Source organism: Panicum virgatum, chromosome 3K (assembly GCF_016808335.1).
Source record: "Panicum virgatum strain AP13 chromosome 3K, P.virgatum_v5, whole genome shotgun sequence".
In the NCBI taxonomy this organism is placed as follows: Eukaryota; Viridiplantae; Streptophyta; class Magnoliopsida; order Poales; family Poaceae; genus Panicum; species Panicum virgatum.
Genome location: NC_053138.1, coordinates 32,944,371 through 32,961,092, shown reverse-complemented (window position 1 = coordinate 32,961,092; position 16,722 = coordinate 32,944,371). Strand labels below are relative to the sequence as shown.

Genomic DNA, 16,722 nt, shown 5'->3' with positions numbered 1-16,722 from the left:
TCATCGACATAAACCTCAACAATATCTCTAATTAGATTACAGAAGGTTTTGTTCATAGCTCGTACAAACGTGGGTAAGGCATTCCTTAGACCATACAGCATGACAATGTAGCAATAAAGCCCATCTACTGTTACAAAGGCAGTATGTTTCCTATCCTCTCTAGACATCTGAATCTGGTGGAAACCAGAGTATGCATCTAGGAAAGACAAAAGTTCACACCCAGAGGTGGAGTCCACGATCTGATCGATACGCGGAAGAGGATAGGGGTCTCTTGGACATGCCTTGTTGAGGCTGGTGTAGTCGATGCACATCCGGAGCTTCCCGTTGGCCTTTGGGACGACGACCGGATTGGCCAACCACTCGGGATGGTGGACCTCCTCGATGAAGCCGGCGTGTAGGAGCTTGTGGACTTCTTCGCGGATGAAGTTCTGCCGCTCCACGGACTGCTTCCGAGGCTTCTGGCGCACCGGCGTGGCGTCAGGGTAGATCCTCAGATTGTGCTCGATCACTTCCCTGTGGATCCCGGGCATCTGTGACGGTTCCCAGGCGAACACGTCGACATTTGCCCGGAGGAAAGCGATGAGCGCGTCTTCCTATTTCTCCTCCAGGTTCCCCGCGATGCGGGCGGTCCTGGTGGAGTCTGTTCCAATCTGTACCGACTTCACGGGAACTTGGTCCGGGTCAGATGGTTGGACCTTGGGAGCCTTTGCAGGCGCCCTGGGTTGCGAGGTGGACGGATCCTCCTCGGAGCGTGCAGCCTCTGCCGCCAGAGTATGCAGTCTCTCAACTGCAGCGACGGCAGCGGTGCGGTCGCCCTGCACGGTGAGGACTCCGGCAGGGGAAGGCATCTTCAGGACCAAATACCCATAGTGGGCAATGGCCATGAAGCGGTAGAGTGCCGGTCGGCCAATGATGGCGTTGAACGGGAGGTTCACCTCCGCAACATCGAACATGACGCTCTCTGTGCGGAAGTTCTCCTCGGTCCCGAACGTGACCGGCAATGTGATGCTCCCCAGGGGGAACACCGGGTGTGGGCCCACTCCGGAGAATGGGCGAGAGGGAGTCAGCTTGGACTCTGGGATCTGCAGCTGCTTAAATGCTGCATAACTAATGACGTTGAGGCCAGCCCCACCGTCAATCAGCACGTGGTAGAGCCTCACGTTGGATATGACAGGAGCGGTGACTAAAGGTAGCACACCAGCTCCGGCCATATTCTCCGGGCAGTCGGATGGCCCGAAAGAGATGGTGGTGTTCATCCACCTCTGGTGCGGCGCCGCCCTCAGGGACCCCCGGCTTCACCGAAAGGACCTCCCGGCGAAGGGTCTTCACGTCCCGCCGGGAGACAAGCTCCCAGCTCCCGCCATACATTACGTACAGCTTCTTGCGGCGGTTGCCCTTGTCGGAATCGGAGTCGTCGTTGTGATAGACGCCCTTCAGCTCTCGGGCGGGGGATTGGTACCCCAGCTCCTTCTCCCCGGCTGCGGCCCCGCTGTCAGAGGCCTTCTCCTTGCCGGCCCGCTGGCGAGGAGGGGGTGAGCCATCCTTAGAGGACTGCTCACGCCGCCCACTGACCCGTTTCGCGAGCTTTTGGATCTCGCAGGCAGTCAGCGGCGCTGTGGCGAGCGGTGGGATGCACTGGGCATGAACCTCCGCTTCCACCTTGCGGGCGAGGGCGTTTGCCGTGTGTATTCTGGCCCCCAGCCGCTGCCGCCGCTGCCGGCGCCGCTGCTGGCGCTGCTGCTGCAACGACTGGTCCGCCAGATTGCGGCTCCCCGCGACCCCGGTTCTTCTTCTTCTTCTTGCCACCGCCCTGAGCGGTAGCACTGGAGCCACCAGCTTTGGTGTCTCCATCTTGGGGGGCTGAGTGCCATGCACGGCCCTCAGCGGCCCTGGCACACTTGTCAGCCAGGGAGAAAAGCGTAGTGACGCTTTCCACCTCGTGCGTCGCCAGCTTCTCGAGCATCTTCTCATCACGCACCCCCTGGCGGAAAGCAGTAATAATAGATGCATCTGAGATACGAGGAATGGTACCCCGTACCTTGGTGAAGCGCGAGATGAAGGCCCGAAGCGTTTCCCCGGATTTTTGCCTCACGGCGTGAAGGTGTGCCTCCACACCATGCTGCTGGTAGGCGCTGGCGAAGTTCGCTGTGAACCTCGCACAGAGCTCTTCCCAGGACTAGATTGTCCCAGGTGTGAGGTTCATGAGCCAGGTCCGGGCTGGCCCAGACAAGGCTACATGAAAGTAGCTTGCCATGACGGCGCCGTTGCCACCAGCCGCTGTGATGGCGGTAACGTACACCTGCAGGAATTCCGACGGGTTAGTAGTACCGTCGTACTTTTTCGGCAGGTGGGGGCGGAACTTGGGTGGCCACACCACGGCGCGGAGGTGCTCCGCAAGCGCAGCACAGCCCACCCCGGCTACCGGTGCACCTGACTGAATCCGGGCGTTCACCGGAGGCCTGGGTGCCACCGCGTCCAGATCGACATTGAGGTTGCGTCCCTCAATGTTGAGACGGCGCTCTCGCGCCCTCTCGACAGCGATGCGGGCATCCTCCCCCACGCGCCGGCAGTTGAGCTCCGCCCGCAAGTCTTCTGTTCGTGCACCCCTCACGGTAGGGGAGCGCACAGATGCCGACGCACCGCCCTGACGCTGGTGGTAAGGTACCACCGCGTTGCCAGGCGGAGGTCGTTGCCCAGTCTTTGCAGAACTGGGGGAGGCCTGAGCCAGATGGAGGAGACGATCGACGTCGTCCCACCACTGCCTCAGGGCGTCCTGGCGAGGCTGCCTCAGCCGGGGGGTTGCGAAGCAACTCCCTAGCCGCTGCCAGCGCTCCGCCGCTCGCAGCCTATGAGGGGGCCCTTGATGGGCGCCCTGACTCTTGCCGGCGGGCGGCGCGCGCCGCCGCCAACTGGTGGCTGCTCCACATGCACAGTTGCCCCTGGAGCAGGAACGCGAGAGGCATGTGGCGTGGAGGACGCCACCCCCTCCGTCATCTCCACGACGTCCACGCGAACCATGGGGACGAAGAAGATGATGAAATGCGACCAGCTAGCTCCCCCTACCTGGCGCGCCAAATGTCGTGGTGCTGCAAACCACAGCCGGGTGGTGGAAGGCACCCGCCCTAGCCCAGAGGGTGTGTACTCGGGGGTTAGCTAGTCTTAGATCGATCTCACTCAAGAACACGATGAACACAGCAAGATTTAGAGTGGTTCGGGCCGCCGGAGCGTAATACCCTACGTCCACTGTGTGTTGTATTGCCTTCCCACGAGAGTGAGAAGGTGCGAGAGCTTGAGTCTGTCTGGATCTGTCCTGTGCATAGCGAGCGCCTCCCTTTTATATCTCAAGGGGGCGCGTACACAGCCGTTGGATCCCCGACAGGTGGGTCCAACGATGCAGTATAAACTAACGTACTGCTCATACATTATGACGTCGCAGGCAAAGGAGATCTCTCTCTTGGATTCCCTCGCCTGCTCCCGGAGCCCTCCGTCCATCATGTTTTGGCGCTGTCTTGTCGAGACGGAGCCTGACGTAGCTAGTAGCATCGCCTGCCACGTAGCTGAACGGCTGTGTAGGGAGCGGCGTAGGTGGCATGATGGAAAAGTGCCGTGCCGTCGTATCCATTTAACGCGGCAGACGGGCTCTGCGCGGGCGCGGCTCAGGCGGCTGCACTGTGCTCCTTGGTAATACGCGGCGCGCAGCGGGGCCTGACAAAAGGCTGTCTTGTGTACCGCGGCGGCAGAGCACGCCTTGTCCATCGCATTAAATGCGGTAGGTGGGCGAGTCTTCCTGCGGAAGACTCGCGCACGATCCCACGTCTCCGGGACGCGTGGCGGCTCCGGACCCCTACACGGTGAGGGGAGTCCGGACGGGCGCAGGAGGTCCCGGACCCCTCTGGGGGTCCGAGGCCTCGGCGGTCAGCTCGGAGCTTCCCTTCCATGGAGACACGTGGCGTCACCGGACCCATCCTCAGGCGGGGAACGGTCCGGGGCCGTTGACCTGGTGAGGGAAAAGCCTGGCCTGTGGGGCCTGGCTACTCCGTCTTTCCCGCGCAGCTACGGATAACTACGTGGGTCCTGCCTTGCTGCAGTAAGAGTGGGTATCCCTGTTACAGGGTACCGACATGCGGGTTCGCAGGTGTGCCCGCGGGCATGCGGATATCCGCGGACAGCGGGTACGGGTATTGTTTTATGCCCGTAGCGGGTTGCGGGCGCGGGCGCGGGTTTTGGCTTGCGGGTGCGGGTTTATCAAACCCATATCCGCACGGATTTTACCCGCTGCCATATTGACCGACGAGCTAGTTCGTTAGGCTGTCCGCAGCGGGGTACTGCATCCCGCCCTGTACCGGGATGCAATACCCTTTAGCAAGAAAAAGCCCCGCAGCGAGGCTCTGTAACCCGTGCGGTATCATTGCGGAAGCCTTTTCGTCCGCCATTTCCAGCGAAGGCAGAGGACGAACTGGACGCTCCAACGTGGCGCGGGGCCCGCGACCTGCGTGCCATCGTAACCACCGGCCATCGGCCTTGAGCGAGGAGTCCAGAGCAGCCGGCGCGGCGGACCTCCAGGCTGCCCACAGCTCAAGCCGCAGGAGGCGAGGACGGGGACGGCTGCCCGGAGCTGCCGCCGCCCGCGAGGATGACCAAACGGAAGGGAGGGGCCAGCCGTGAGGGAGGTCAGCGCTGCCGGCGAGCTCGAGGCCTCTCTGCTCCACTCCCGCGCCTCCCTGCGAGCTCGAGCAGGCAGGTCTCGCCGTCTCCCCCGTGGCGCCGGCCACCACAGGGCGTCGAGCGCGGAGTGGCTCGCCGCCGTCCGGCCCCACGCCGGCGCAACAGGGGAGGGGGAAGGGGGACGAGGCCGAGGCGATGGTGAGGGGCGGGCTCACGCCCCGCCGCCTCCGCTGTGGCTGCCGTGGCCGCCGGGACCGCAGTCCACCCACCCCGCCGCGACAGAAGAGGGGGGACGAGGGGGGCCGGCGCGGCGTCGAGGAAGAGGAGGACGGAGCTCCACCGCCACCGCCGGGGTTGCTCCTCCTTGGGACGGGGAGTGGAGACCCGCCCAGCCGCGCCGCCCGCGAGGAAGGCGAGGAGGCGGGACAGCAGCCCGCGTGAGGCCCGCCGCTGAGCTTCGCCCGAGCGGGGCTCACAGAATTCGGCCGCCGCGCGCGCACCCACCGCCTCGGCACCGCGCGCCGTGCCTCTCTGGCGCGGCCCCACGCGAGCCCGCCCTGCCTCGCCATGGCAGCGGAGGGAGCGGCCGCTGTGGGGGGAGCTCGGCGACGAGGGGCAGCGCCGGCGGGAGGAGCTCACCGGGGGCCGGCCGCGCCTCCGCCTCCACCACGCCCCGCCCGCCAGCCCCTTGCACCCGGTCCGGTGCGGGCTGGCTCGGCCGCACCGCGCCGCGCGGCCCCGCCATGCTCGCCACGCCGCAAGCTCGAGCAGCGGAGCAGCTCGCATGGGAGGGGCCGCCGCTGCCCGGCCACCTGTCGATTATCATGTCCCAGCACTGATCATTCCTGGCTAACCACCAAGGAATCACCTGCAGGTCATACATGACATATAAGAAGATCAACTGTAACGTACTTCATTTTAGTAAAAGTCAATATTAATAATATTGTATATTTACCCTCATATATTGTTCTCGAGTCAGCCTGAGGTTTCGCACAGCCCCTTTGTTGGTCTTCACTTTTTCAATGCGACGTTTGTAATCACAGTTGGCCTGGATGCGCGCCTCGTAGAGCATATCCGCCACCAACTTGTGACAGACCGTGTTTCCACCTAGCGCGCCACGGTCATCATTCCCTCCTCGCACCTGTAGAAATCCTGCACATGATGATGAACGAAGCCATTATATCAAGAATGTCCAATTAATGAGATGTATTGACAATTATAGCGCATACAAGACTTACCCACAGTTCCTGCAACACCCGCTCTGCCTTGCTCGCAAAGCACCATCCTTCTCGGTCCGGTCTATCGATGGCTTGGATGTAGTGCTCCCAAGCCGACGCCGGCTGAAGGCGGCCGTCAATCTCGATGCATCCAGGGTACTGGTTCTTGCAAAGCAGGCGCAGAATGCCATTGGGGATGTGTTTGTGAACACCTGGAATGACGATTACAAAGTTCCTGCCAAAAATATTTGTGAACACCTGGAATTGAAATATATAAGTACGAAACGTAATAAAATAGGCTAAAGTTACTTACCTTTTACCGTCCGGCTGAATAATCGGCCGTAGCTCGAGCGGTATAGGTCGGTTCGGGAGACGAGCGGGGCCTCGCATCCAGACGATAGGTATGTCTCCTGCCACCCCCTCCCTGGTCGCCGTCCTCCTCACTAGAGGCCTCCTCATCCTCCTCCTCCTGCTCCTGGTCCTGCCCCTGCCCGTCCTCCTCCTCCTCCTCCTCCTGGTCCTCCTCCTCCTGATGCTGCGGCAGCTCCTCCTCGTCCTTAGGGGAGGGTGACCTTGCACGAGGCCCCGTCGTCCTCCTGCTGCTCCTGCCGCTCCTCCTCATTGTCCATGACGTGCCGGCGTCCTCATCTGGTAGAGGCACCGACGAACTTGCCTCACCCCTCCTCCTCGTCCTCCCTTCAGCCGTCTGGGAGGACTCATCTGTCCCAGCAACTCTGCGCAGCACTGCCTCCAACGACTGCATCATACCTCCGCCGCACCCCACCATCTTTGATCTATCACCTGAAATTAAAAGAGGCAAACCAATCAGAACAATAATTAGAAATTAATTAATGCAAATAGTAAAAAAATAAACATAATCCGAACATGTATTACAAATTAATTGTTGCAAGTAGTAAAAAACAAACATAATTAGAACAACTGAAAAACTGATATAATTGTTGCAAATACGGATCTTACATGTATTAGAAATACTCTTCAAGGTCGGGATTAGCTGGATCGTAAGTCTCATCATCGCTATCACGTCCGTCGATATCATCAATGGCGTGCTCCAAAGGAGGAACACTTTCATCATCACCGTCATTGCCTAAATGTAATCGCTCAAGTAATTCCAAGTCCTTCGCATTATGAACCTCATCCCCGGCATCCTCGTGAACAAAACTTTCATTGTCTACTTCCATTCCGATTGCTTCGGTTAAATCTATTTGGAAACTCACTTGTAGCCCATCTTCTTGAAAGAACTCTCATGCATATGTGTTTGGGTCTATGTTGTAATCTTCATTGTTCGGGACAGGTAGTTTACTGTGAGGGGACACCTTATACACAACATCCCAACCCTTGAGACGGTTGTCGGTTTGGCACGGGTATGACAGATAATAAACTTGTGTCGCCTATTGAGCTACAACATACACATCGTCTCCTGGGTACACGGATGACCGCTGAATTTCGACTAGCCCAATATTCGGGGTACGTCTCACAGCTTGAGGATCAAACTAATGATATTTGAATATGACAGGTTTCAGAGGTACGGACCCATGAAACGACAGTTCGTATATTTCTTCAAGTGTTCCGTAGTACTCGAGCCCATCATCTCTTGGCATGAAAACTCCAGTATTTGTTGTTCTTCGATTGGGCCGAATCTGCTCGTGCTTTGTTGTATGAAAGTGATATCCATTCACGTCATAAGCTCCAAACGACTTGACCCTATAGGCACAGCCATTGGCAACCTACCACAACTCGGCACTCATCGACGCATCGTTTTGTGCCTGCAAGTTCGTCATATTATTCGCACGTACGAGCGTGCGAGCAACTTGTAATGTCATATACTACAAACGAGCTGAATTGGACATTACCTTCTATTTGAACCAAGAAATAAAATCAAGACTTCCATTTCCCGCGCCCTGTCTAAGTAGGGTCTCAGTTTCATGGAGGCTAGGCGCTCTTGATCGACGCTAGAATTGCATATGAAATTCTCTGTACAAAAGACGAACGATAGGGTTGGATGCAGAAAAGGGAAATGACTTGAGAACTAAATGAATGCTGAGAACTTACTCTATGTAGGGCAAAACTATGGAAAGGATGGTCAACACATATAGCATGATAGCACGCCACTCTTGAATATCCAAGGTCTTGATGGTTGCAGCACTTGCACTTCCGAGTTGGCCTCGGAAAAGGCTCAGGGTGAAGTTAGATTCAGCAGTATTGTAACGAGGGAGTGGATTGTGGACGCTAGGAAGGTTGTCAGCATAGTATTTTGATGTGAAGTTTGATACCTCCTCCAGAATATATGACTCTGCAATGGAAGCTTCAATTTTGCATTTATTTTTACATTTAGTTTTAAGTATCTTTTGACATCTCTCAATTGAATAACACCAACGGTGCTGCACGGGCCCACCCATTCGTGCCTCGTACGGGAGGTGCAAAATCATATGCTACATCGGATTGAAGAAGCCGTGTGGAAAAATCTTCTCCAGCTTACAGAGCAACACAGGCGCCATTCTTTCCATTTCTTCAACTACTTTTAGAGATGACTCCTTAGCACAAAGCTGGCAGAAGAAAAAGCTCAACTCTGCCAGTACTTGCCAGATTTGATCAGGGAGTTAGCCTCGAACCATAACTGGAAGTAGCCGCTCGATCCATATATGGTAGTTATGACTCTTGAGCCTGTTGATTCGCATAGTGGTCAAGTTCACTCCCCTCCTCAGATTCGCCGCATACCCATCAGGGAACATCAAGGTTTGGAACCATTCTAGGACTTCTCTCCTCTGGGGCCTCGTCAGAACGAAATCGGCCTTAGGCTTTCTCCACGCCTTGCCTGATCCGGGAGGCCTCATTTCTAGCTTTGGTCTATCGCATAACGTTGCCTGATCCACTCTGGCCTTAACATTATCCTTTGTCTTATCTGAAATGTCCATGATTGTTCCGAACAATGCCTCACCGACATTCTTTTCGGAGTGCATCATATCAATGTTATATGGAAGAAGAAGGTCAGCTATATAGGGGAGCCTACACAAGCCCGACTTCTGCGCCCAAGCATGTTGCTCACCATATCCCACAAAACCCCCACCTTCAACATTGATCACGAGACCATCTAATTGAGCACGAATGTTGGCACCCGTCATCATCTGCGGTGGATGGTCTTTAACTTCAACACCTTTTGTAAAGTTCTTCTTATCTCGTCTGAATGGATGGTCAAGAGGTAGGAATTGTCGATGTTTGTCGAACGAATAATACTTGCCACCCTTCCGCAACAAAATGAACATCAATGTTGCCTTGCATACTGTACAAGAGAACTTCCCGTGGACACACCAGCCACAGAATATCCCATACGCCGGCAGGTCATGCAGGGAATAGTGGTACCAAACATACATTCTGAAGTTTGTCTTTGTAGCTCGATCGTATGTCCAAACCCCATCGTCCCAAGCACGGAGCAAATCATCAATTAGGGGCTCCATGTACACACTCATATTATTTCCAGGGTGTCCAGGAATTATCAACGACAAGAATATGTTCTATCGTTGAAAAATAATGCCAGGTGGGAGATTCAGTGGGATAACGAACACGGGCCAACAAGTGTAAGGGGCAGCCGACATTCCATATGGATTGAAGCCATCTGTCGCCAGCGCAACACATACATTACGAGCCTCCAAAGCTTTGTGATGGTGAATCCCGTCGAAATGGGTCCATGATTGAGCATCAGATGGATGCACAAGCTTATAAGGAATGTAACGAGTTCCCAGTTTGTGCCATGTCATCTGCTTCACGGATTCCTAGGTCATGAACAGACGTTGGATCCTTGGTATGGGCGGCAGGTACCGTAAGACTTTCACAGGGACCGCGAGCTGCCTCTTCTGACCATCACCAGAGTCTACCTCCATGAACCTAGAGGATTCACACTTTGGACAGTACTTTGCTTCAGCGTGTTCTTTCCTAAATAAGATGCATCCTTGGGACAGGCATGTATCTGTTCATATGGCATCTTCAGTGCACAAAGGAGTTTCTATGCCTCATACATGCTCTTTGGAAGAATGTGCCCTTCTAGAAGCATGCTGCCAATAACTTGTAACATAACATCAAACGCGTCTTGACTCAAGGTAAACTGGGACTTAACGGCCATTAGGCGGCCAATGGCATCCAGCTGTGAAACCTTGGTACGACATATCATAGTACACCTTCGCAGTTGCCTCTAGCTCCTCCTCCTCCCTACGTCCTTCATTAAAGTGTGCTTCATGAAAGTCATCTAACATGTCTGCAACCTCGGCATCAGCGTCATGTTCTTCGATGCGTTGCCTAACGACCTCATCTCTCATACGATTGGCTTCGCCATGGTAGGTCCACCGGGTGTAGTCTCTCTTAAATCCATAATTGCAAAGATGATTCGTCATGATTTCGCATGTTTGTCAACGCTTGTTCCCACATTTGTTTCATAGACACCAGGTGGTATTGCCTCTTTTGAGCTTTGCAAATGCTCCGTCCAAGAAAGCCTCGATCTTATCAATCCACTCCCTGGACAACTGACCCCATATTTCCATCCAGTATACATCCACGCACGGTCATCCATCTGTAGGAATATGGGGTAGCAAAAACAAAAATTTTCTACCACATAAACCAGGATTACTGCAGTTATAGATCACGGGATTACCACTAGATGCGCGGTTGCAGAACTTCTGTAGCACGTCGGTGTAGTGCAGATGGAAGCCGGCAGTGCAGTTGCATGAACCTCCTCACGAACGGCTCATTCTTGTGCAGCAAGCACAGCACCTCCACGAAGTCCACACATACAGAAAGAAGCTTCGCACTTCGGATTGCTAGATCCGCAAGAACGAACTAGGGCTAGATGCACGAGGAAGCGTAGTAGCAGGGAGGAGGGGAGCCTAGGTGAACAGTACCCTCCCTCCCTCCGTATTTATAGATCCTTTGGGCGCCCCTTAGGTGGGCTTCTATGGGCCCCACCTTAGGCATCCCCTAATGGGCCAACTAAAGCCCATTAGTGCATCTAAGCCCAGTCTAATTTGGATCTCATCCTCATTAGGCTTCTGGCCCTTAAGTATGTGACCCTATGGGCTCACGCGTGAATAGACATGGCCCAGTACTCCTACTGGCCAATAGTTGATAGCGGTCTCTAGCAAGACATGTCAACTCCTAAGCACGCGCGAATCATATCTGTCGAGCAGTCACAATCTTATACATATTGTTCTCTTTGCCTCACGATATTTGGTCTTGCTTGAAACCGACCACTCTTTCTCGATCCTGTGATTCGGAATACTTGGTTAACTCTTAACCCCAGTATGGCCATGCATTTACTGATCCGAATCACTCGAGGGGCCCAGAGATATCTCTCTCTTGTAGAGAGGGACAAATCCCATCTTGACCGACTATGACTCACGGCATGCTTCTTGACAGACCCGAAAGCCACCTTTATGACTATCCTGTTACGGTGCAGCGTTTGATGGCTTCTAAGTAAGTCGGTTCACATCTTGAGTACATACGACGATCTCAGGTCTTAGGACACAACGTACATATTGTGTAATGAGAAGTCATCATCTCGTGTTGGGTCAGTTCAGTCTCATGTCTCACATGAGCCCACATTATTAGTTTGACATCCCCATGTCCATGACTTGTGAAACGTAGTCAATCAACTAATACATGTACTAGTCTAATATTCATGTGTGTCCTCACATGAACAACTAGGAATATTTTAGAATATTCATACAAGTATAGAGTTTCACAAATACTTCACATAAGCATTAATTAATACAAGTTGTCATCCATGAATATTTAAGGTACACTTTATTAACCATGAATACAAGGAAATATGATTCCCTCTAGGGCATATTTCCAACACCATCCTCTATCATATCAATGAGTAATATAATATAAAAGATCATCCTTGCATCTACACGATGTCTACCATTTCTAATAGGTTAAGATAGGTCCTAATCCCACCCGAGAGGATGCGTAGCTGGGGTTGGTTCTCATGCTCCACACCGATCCGGGGCAGAATTTTGGCAGCACCTCCCCGCTGTTCTCCAAATACACGTCCCAAAAAAGAAGATTGTGTATCTAGAGAACAACGAGGAGATGATGCCGAGACTCCATCCCAGATTGGTGTAGACCATAAAAACTAACCCCATCTACGCACCCTATCGGGCTGTCCAAAAAACGTGGACAATTCAAAACAGATACGGTCATACATATGCAAAGATCTACATATTGCCATCCGTATCTCCTTCGAACGCGAGACGCCTAACTTGTTTACGTCCTATATGAACATGAGATGGAATGAGGGGCAGTTTGCACATCCTCACCTAAGGCTCGAAGGCGGGCGAGTCGGTGTCGCACGTGTCGGTGCCGACGCCTTGATGACGGTGTGCAATAACCTCCCCTGCCAAAATCAAAACAAATAAAGTGGTGTCCATTTAAGTTTCCAAACCCAGCAAGAAAAATCATGCTCTACACTAGAGATCCTACAAATGCAAACCTACACGACGACGGCCAGTCGGGCCAGTATGGGGCGGCGGGTCGCGAGTCGCCGCCTCACGGCCGGCCAAGACTCGAGCTCCAAGACACCAGGGCGGGGCTGCTTGTTCGGGCAGCCGGCTCAAGGCTGCATGAGCCTGGCGTGGGGCTGTGGCACGGCGGGGAGGAGCCCGGCGCCGTGGACGGGCGTGCACCGGGGAGTAGCCCGGCGCCGTGGACGGGCCGCGCGGCCAGCCTGGCGTCAGGGCTGCGCCGGCGGCGTGGCGCCAGCCGTGGACGGGCCGCGCGACGGGCCGGCGTCCGGCGTTGTGAACGGGCGCGCGGCGGCGGGGAGGACGGCGGTGGCGTGCACGGGCGCAGCGGGCGGCGCAACGGTGGGGAGGAGCCCAGTGCCGTGGACGGGCGCGCGCCGGGGTGGAGCCCGGCGCCATGGACGGGCCGCGTGGCCGGCCTGGCGTCGGGGCCGCGCGGGCGGCGTGGCGCCGGCTGCGGACGGGCCGCACGGCGGGCCGGTGTCCGGCGGTGTGAACGGGCGCGCAGCGGTGGACAGCGGCGTGGACGGGCTCGGTGGGGCAGCGGACCAGCGGCATGGACCGTCGCGGCAGGGAGGGGCTGGGCGTGTGTGCGTGTGTGTGGAAGGGTGGCCGCAACCCGCAATGGCTAAGTGTTGGCCGAGTTTGCCGTGTGCCTAAATCTGAGGCACACGGCAAACACACCTTTTGCCGTGTGCACCGATCCAAGGCACACGGCAAACATACCTTTTGCCGTGTGCTCCTAGCACGACACACGGCAAACATTTTTTCCAAAAAAAACTCTCCTAATTCGAATTCAAAATCGGTTTTAGAAATTTTTATCCAATGAACATTCAAAATACATTGCCAAAGACACTAAACAATTCATGTTTTATGATTCTATGCAAAAAATTCTATTATTTCATGTGTTTCTAAATTATATCACATGATTTGGTTTAACTGGAAAAAAAATATAAAATTACCAAACAGAATCGAAAATTTACCAAATTTTGGAATGAAGAAATCTAAGTTGGGTATTGCATATACAAAAAGTTTAGAAGTCAAAACCCAATTCAACCGTAAGTTTCATTCGAAATCTGAACGGCTACTTCTCAACTCTACGAATCTTCTACGCATAATCCTGGATTTTTAACAAGCATTCGATAAAACTTCAACGGATCATGCTTAAAAAATTTTCATGGCTTCGACACATGAAATTATGATAACATACCAAAATTTAAGATTTTTTGACTTCATCTGCTATTTATATAATTTTAAAACGATTCTGCCAAAAGATTCTGGTCATGGTTCGTGAACAAGATCTTCAAAATTTACTTTGAGTGCAGGCATATGTCATCACATTGACCTCCTGAACTTGAATACCATTTTTTGGTTCATTATATTCCACCACTCAAAACACTTCCAGTTTAATCGCAAGAAATTTGATTAAACAAATTAAATCACTAAATATAGTAAAGCTATAAAAAACACCAAGGTTTACTAGGGAGCATCATGTACTGTATGCACATAATAGAAAATTTTGGGACGGCAAATGTTTTGATTTGCAGTGTGTTTAATGCGGCACACGGCAAACAAAACGGCCACGTCATTTCATAACGGGTGCCACACATTTGCCGTGTGCCCGACGTACGGCACACGGCAAACACGGGGTCTTTGCCGTGTGCATCACAATTGCCGTGAGTTTTTTTAGGGGGCACATGGCAAATGTAATCTTTGCCGTGTCCTACGTCTTTGCCGTGAGCTGTTTTGTAGGCACGCGGTAAATGTACCATTTGCCGTGTGCCCGATAAACAGCTCACGGCAAACGATGCCGAGATCAAGAACACGATGGTGCAAGCAACACAAAGGTTTAGACAGGTTCAGGCTGCACAGATGCGTAATACCCTACATCCTATTAGGTGGTTTATATTGCCTTTGAATGTAGATGTGTGCGTATGTGCTAGGCTATGGCGTATGTCTTACCCTACGGAGGGGGTCCTTGCAGGCCCTTATATAGGCTGGGGGAGCAAGGTTACAGAAAATCCTAGATCGGTATGAGCCTAAGAGTCTGCACGAATACTACTTGAGTGGTTTCCTTCTATATCGACTAGTTATAAGTCTATCCGACTAGTTACATGCTGAATGAGTATGAAACTTCTTATGGTAACCATACTACATTAGGTATTCTGTGACCCGGGTCTGACAAATAGGAATATCCAAATGCGAGGTCTGCAGCCTAGTAAGCATACGTAGACCTTTTGAACAAAACGCCCCGTACCTGCACGAACGTTTCCATATCAACCTTATTTCGTGCGACCCCGCACAACTGCCAGTCCGCGACAGAAAACCGCCAAGACGTCGTGGGCGAGTGCAGCGCAGCGCGGCCCATCCCTGTACAGCCACGCTGGGCGCCTGGTCGGCCGGCCGGTCTCCTCCCCCTCGCTCTCGGGTACCGAGCAAATCCACGCGTTGACAATGCAGCATGGCCGGAGAACCAGCTCGCCATCCTCCTACAGTGCCACCGCTTCCAGCTTCCATGGAAGCGCGCGCACAGATCATCGGGTGCTCCTGTGCTCGGGGACATCCGCTCGCTCGCCCGCCCGGCCGGCCTGTCACACGCCCGTACGTGTCGCCCAACGGGGGCGTCCTCAGCACACGTGTCGCGCCACGGTCCGCGTCGGCGCACACGTACCCCGGCCACCGCTGGAGCCGGGCTAGCTCCCGGGCTCGCGCCCCGCCGCGGCTATAAAATGGCGGCGGCGCCCCGACCCTCCATGCCACGGCAACCAATCTCTAGCTAACAGCAAGACGGTCAGACAGTTCATCTAGGTAGCACGTAGCAGCGACCTTGGCCGACGACGAGCTCTTGAGCTTCGTCCGTTCGTGCGGCGGCTGCGGCGATGGCGTCCGGGCAGGAGAGCAGGGAGGAGCTGGACCGCATGGCCCGCGAGGGCGAGACCGTCGTCCCCGGCGGCACCGGCGGCAAGAGCCTAGAGGCCCAGGAGCACCTCGCCGAGGGTACGTACGTCGTCGTCGTTATCGTCGGCGTCTGCCGCGCCATTTCTAACAAATCAGCATCTCTTTTCTGATTCATGTATGTTATTCAGGGCGCAGCCGCGGCGGGCAGACCCGTAGCGAGCAGCTGGTGGGGCACGAGGGCTACAGCGAGATGGGCAGCAAGGGCGGGCAGACCCGGAAGGAGCAGCTGGGCCACGAGGGGTACAGCGAGATGGGGCGCAAGGGCGGGCTCAGCACCATGGAGGAGTCCGGCGGCGAGCGCGCCGCCCGCGAGGGCATCGACATCGACGAGTCCAAGTTCAGGACCAAGTCGTCCTAGACGTACGCTTGCCTGCTGATTGCAGGCAGGGTTAGTGTGTAGTGGTGTTAAAGCAGCCTAGTAGCTAGCTAGTTGAAGATGACGTGCTCCCTCAGTCTCGTGGAGAGCTGAGGTTGGCACGCGCGTGTCTGAATATTGTAGCCATGTAGGGCGTTCGAGTCGTCGCAGCATGCACGCATGGAGGCAGCTCATGCTCATGCGTGCTTGCTCTGCTTCAGTTCGTGTCGGTAGTGTTGGTTCGAGGCAGCAGGTCTCTTCAGGCTTTGTCGTCTAGTCTAGCAGCCTGTTGTTGTTCCCATGTGCGTTGCTCCTCTGCAGCTTGATGGAGCTAGATGGTCGTAGTAGCTCATGGTTTGTCCTCACCTGTGCCTCAAGTTTGCTTAATTTAGTTGTCTACTAGTTCATCAGAATCTTCTTTGCTGTTCCTACTCGTCCTTTTTTTTTCCAGCAGTCTTAACCGCGTGTATCCACTGAACCTGCTGCAACAGCAGGCGGTATTGCTACGAACTCATCACCAGCGTGGCAGCTGCATCACATTTTTTTTTCCTTTTCTGCTCCAAAAAGGACGACCTACCCTGGTCACAAGGGGCTTTACAAATCACACATTGTGACCTACACGCCTAAGAAAGCAGGTTGAGGTGCTTAAGGAAATCGAGTGTTGATGAGCTGTAATGTATTATTATCAGGGAGGTTACTAGAGCGTTAGAGAAAACATACTGATTAGGGCGTCCGAGGCACGGAAAAAACGTCCGCGCACCGAAGCGTCAGACCAAAAATCTCGGACGCTCAGACCAAAGATCGGACGCTCCGACCCCCGACCCATGTTGCAAGACCACCCAAGTCCCCATTTTCCCGCACCCTTGCATCACAGCTCCAACCCCTCTGCCTCCACGCGACCTTCCGCAATCGTACCAACCCCCCCCCCCCCCCCCCCCCCCCCCGACGAACCTGTCTGATATTGTAATTTTTTTACCTTCCACAATCGTACCTCCCA

At 54.4% G+C, this 16,722-nt stretch overlaps 1 protein-coding gene across 1 annotated transcript; it reads left to right on the top strand.

Annotated features, from left to right (window-relative positions):
* The first annotated feature begins 15,177 nt into the window (after positions 1 to 15,177).
* Positions 15,178 to 16,149, top strand: LOC120699039 (late embryogenesis abundant protein B19.3-like). The gene is made up of 2 exons (XM_039982904.1): positions 15,178 to 15,409; positions 15,499 to 16,149. The coding sequence occupies exons 1-2, from the start codon at positions 15,292 to 15,294 to the stop codon at positions 15,726 to 15,728; spliced, it is 348 nt and encodes a 115-aa protein (XP_039838838.1). The 5' UTR covers positions 15,178 to 15,291; the 3' UTR covers positions 15,729 to 16,149.
* Positions 16,150 to 16,722: the final 573 nt, after the last annotated feature.

Coding starts and splice junctions, on each gene's coding strand:
- LOC120699039 (XM_039982904.1), top strand. CDS start 15,292: ATGGCGTCCGGGCAGGAGAGCAGGGAGGAGCTGGACCGCATGGCCCGC. Junction 15,410..15,498: donor CCAGGAGCACCTCGCCGAGG/GTACGTACGTCG, acceptor TATGTTATTCAG/GGCGCAGCCGCGGCGGGCAG.